The sequence below is a fragment of the Trichinella spiralis genome (assembly GCF_000181795.1).
Source record: "Trichinella spiralis strain ISS 195 chromosome Unknown Scfld1644, whole genome shotgun sequence".
In the NCBI taxonomy this organism is placed as follows: domain Eukaryota; kingdom Metazoa; phylum Nematoda; class Enoplea; order Trichinellida; family Trichinellidae; genus Trichinella; species Trichinella spiralis.
This window is the reverse complement of record NW_003528583.1, coordinates 1-2,011: the sequence shown is the minus strand read 5'-3', so window position 1 is coordinate 2,011 and position 2,011 is coordinate 1. Positions and strand designations below refer to the sequence as shown.

At 32.6% G+C, this 2,011-nt stretch overlaps 1 protein-coding gene across 1 annotated transcript; it reads right to left on the bottom strand.

Moving 5' to 3' along the window:
* Positions 1-528: 528 nt before the first annotated feature.
* On the bottom strand, positions 529-1,001 carry Tsp_14156 (conserved domain protein; the record flags this gene model as incomplete). Its single annotated transcript, XM_003368906.1, has 1 exon — positions 529-1,001. A coding segment is annotated over one exon (473 nt), but the record flags the coding sequence as incomplete, so codon positions are not given.
* Positions 1,002-2,011: the final 1,010 nt, after the last annotated feature.

Below are 2,011 nucleotides of genomic sequence, written 5' to 3'. Positions count from 1 at the left end.
TTTTGTTAAATTGAATGAAAAAGCTGTTTTAAAAAAAAAAGTATGCTACTGAATTGTGAACAATAAACTGAAATTACATACCGTTTTTTCAAAGTAACGTTCGCGCATGTAATAGTGAGTTTTTTCTGTGAAAATATTAATAATACATTATTACTTTCACTTCACAACTTTATATTTTTGTACAAAATATAGCGAATGGTAAGAAAGAGAAAATTTTTTCTTTTCCTCATGTGGTGGTGGGTATACGGTAGAAGTTGCAGTTGTTCTTTTTTTTCAAATTTACACGTAAATAATCAAGTGAGGAATATGAACAGAAAAAAAAACAAATTGCACATATATTTGCTAGGCGGGTAAGATGGCCGTTTTCCCTTGCATATTTGCTGCGGCTAACATTGAACTGACTATGGATTTCTTCATCATTCGATAAGTGCGATGATTCCAATAGCACAATGGTAAGACCATTATAATAACTATTACGGCTAGAATGAAAAAGAGCAACAAAAAAAATTTTTTTTTTCCAATATAAAATTAATCAACATTCTCATTACCGGCTATGAAGATTACTATGACGAAAAATATGGTCCATCCTTGGGCCCTGTGTATGCAGAAAGTTGTACACGCTCCGCCGTATTGACTGGGGGTTTGTATGCATTCGCCGTAAATGAAGACATTCCAGTATGCGTTGTATCCGCAATCTTGGTAGCACAATTCTGCATTGCTGTAATAGTTGGCTTGACACCGGCAGTTCCATCGGTTCAAATATAGCCGCACGCAGCCTTCGTCGTGGTCGCCAATGCAAGTTTCTCTGCACACCACTTCCGTCTCATAATATCCTATACCGCCGAGCACGTTTTGACGCAAAGCAGACTCGCAGATTGAAATCAAGCACACGCCCAAATAGCCCAGGATAAAGACAATTTTGTTGTTCTTTTGCTTTGCTTCGAAGATTTTCATTGTACGTTTCACGTGTGCAATCAAAAGCTCCACTTCATCTGAACAAGCTGTATTGAAAGAAAATGGTGCTTGGAAATGCAATTTATATTCAAAATTGAATTTCCATTTATATAGCCAATAAATAATTTGCCCAATAAAGAAAAACATTAAACGTCAATGGAAAAAAGCAAATTTTAATGCAAAAATTAATAACATTCATTACAGCACGGTCAAGCAGCAATTTTTGCTAAACTTCAATACAACAGCAATCTCAGCTTCCAACTCGTCTGTTGTTGTGTTGGCAGCAACATGATGAACGTGCAAATGAAGACAATTATTGATACTTTTCTCATTAATTTATTTTATTCAATCTTGTGCAATTATGGCTTTGCAAACGATGATTTTTTGAAAAAAAAATATTCATTAAATTAATTAAAACATGTCATTGAATATAAAAAAGAAAATTATTTCAATAACAGCAATACGCATTACTATTCCGTATGATTATACTGTATTTGCGAATTTCTTTTGTAAAGATTGTTGTTGTTAGCTGCGGTTTTCCTGTGTAATTATTTTTATAAACAAAATATTATATTTTATGTTTTTTTTTGTTTCAAAATAAAATTTGCACAGTTTGCACCGTTTACAATTGAAGCAAAAAATTTCAATATTCATCGAAGCATTATTCAAGTGAATTATTATACTTTTGAAATATGAAAAAAAACAAATTTTCTGATTTAAAATGCAAAAAATTAAAATCTGCATGCACTTGTGAAAATGCACAAAGAAAACAAATAAAATTTGTACACTTACATGACGGTTGAGATGGTAGAAGCGACAAAAACGAAAGGATACGAGCGAGCTGTACGGCAGAATGGCAAAATTTGCAACCAAACGCATTCAATTGGCCAAAGTAGAATTGAAACGGAAATCAATAGATGAATAGATAAATCGGCATACCTCAAAATAGCAAATTCTGTTTTGCAAATTCATTGCAATTCTTACTCATCGAACAAAACAAAGTTTTGCCGTTTTTGGTTTCATTTCAAAGCATTTATTATTATTTGCTTGACATGAA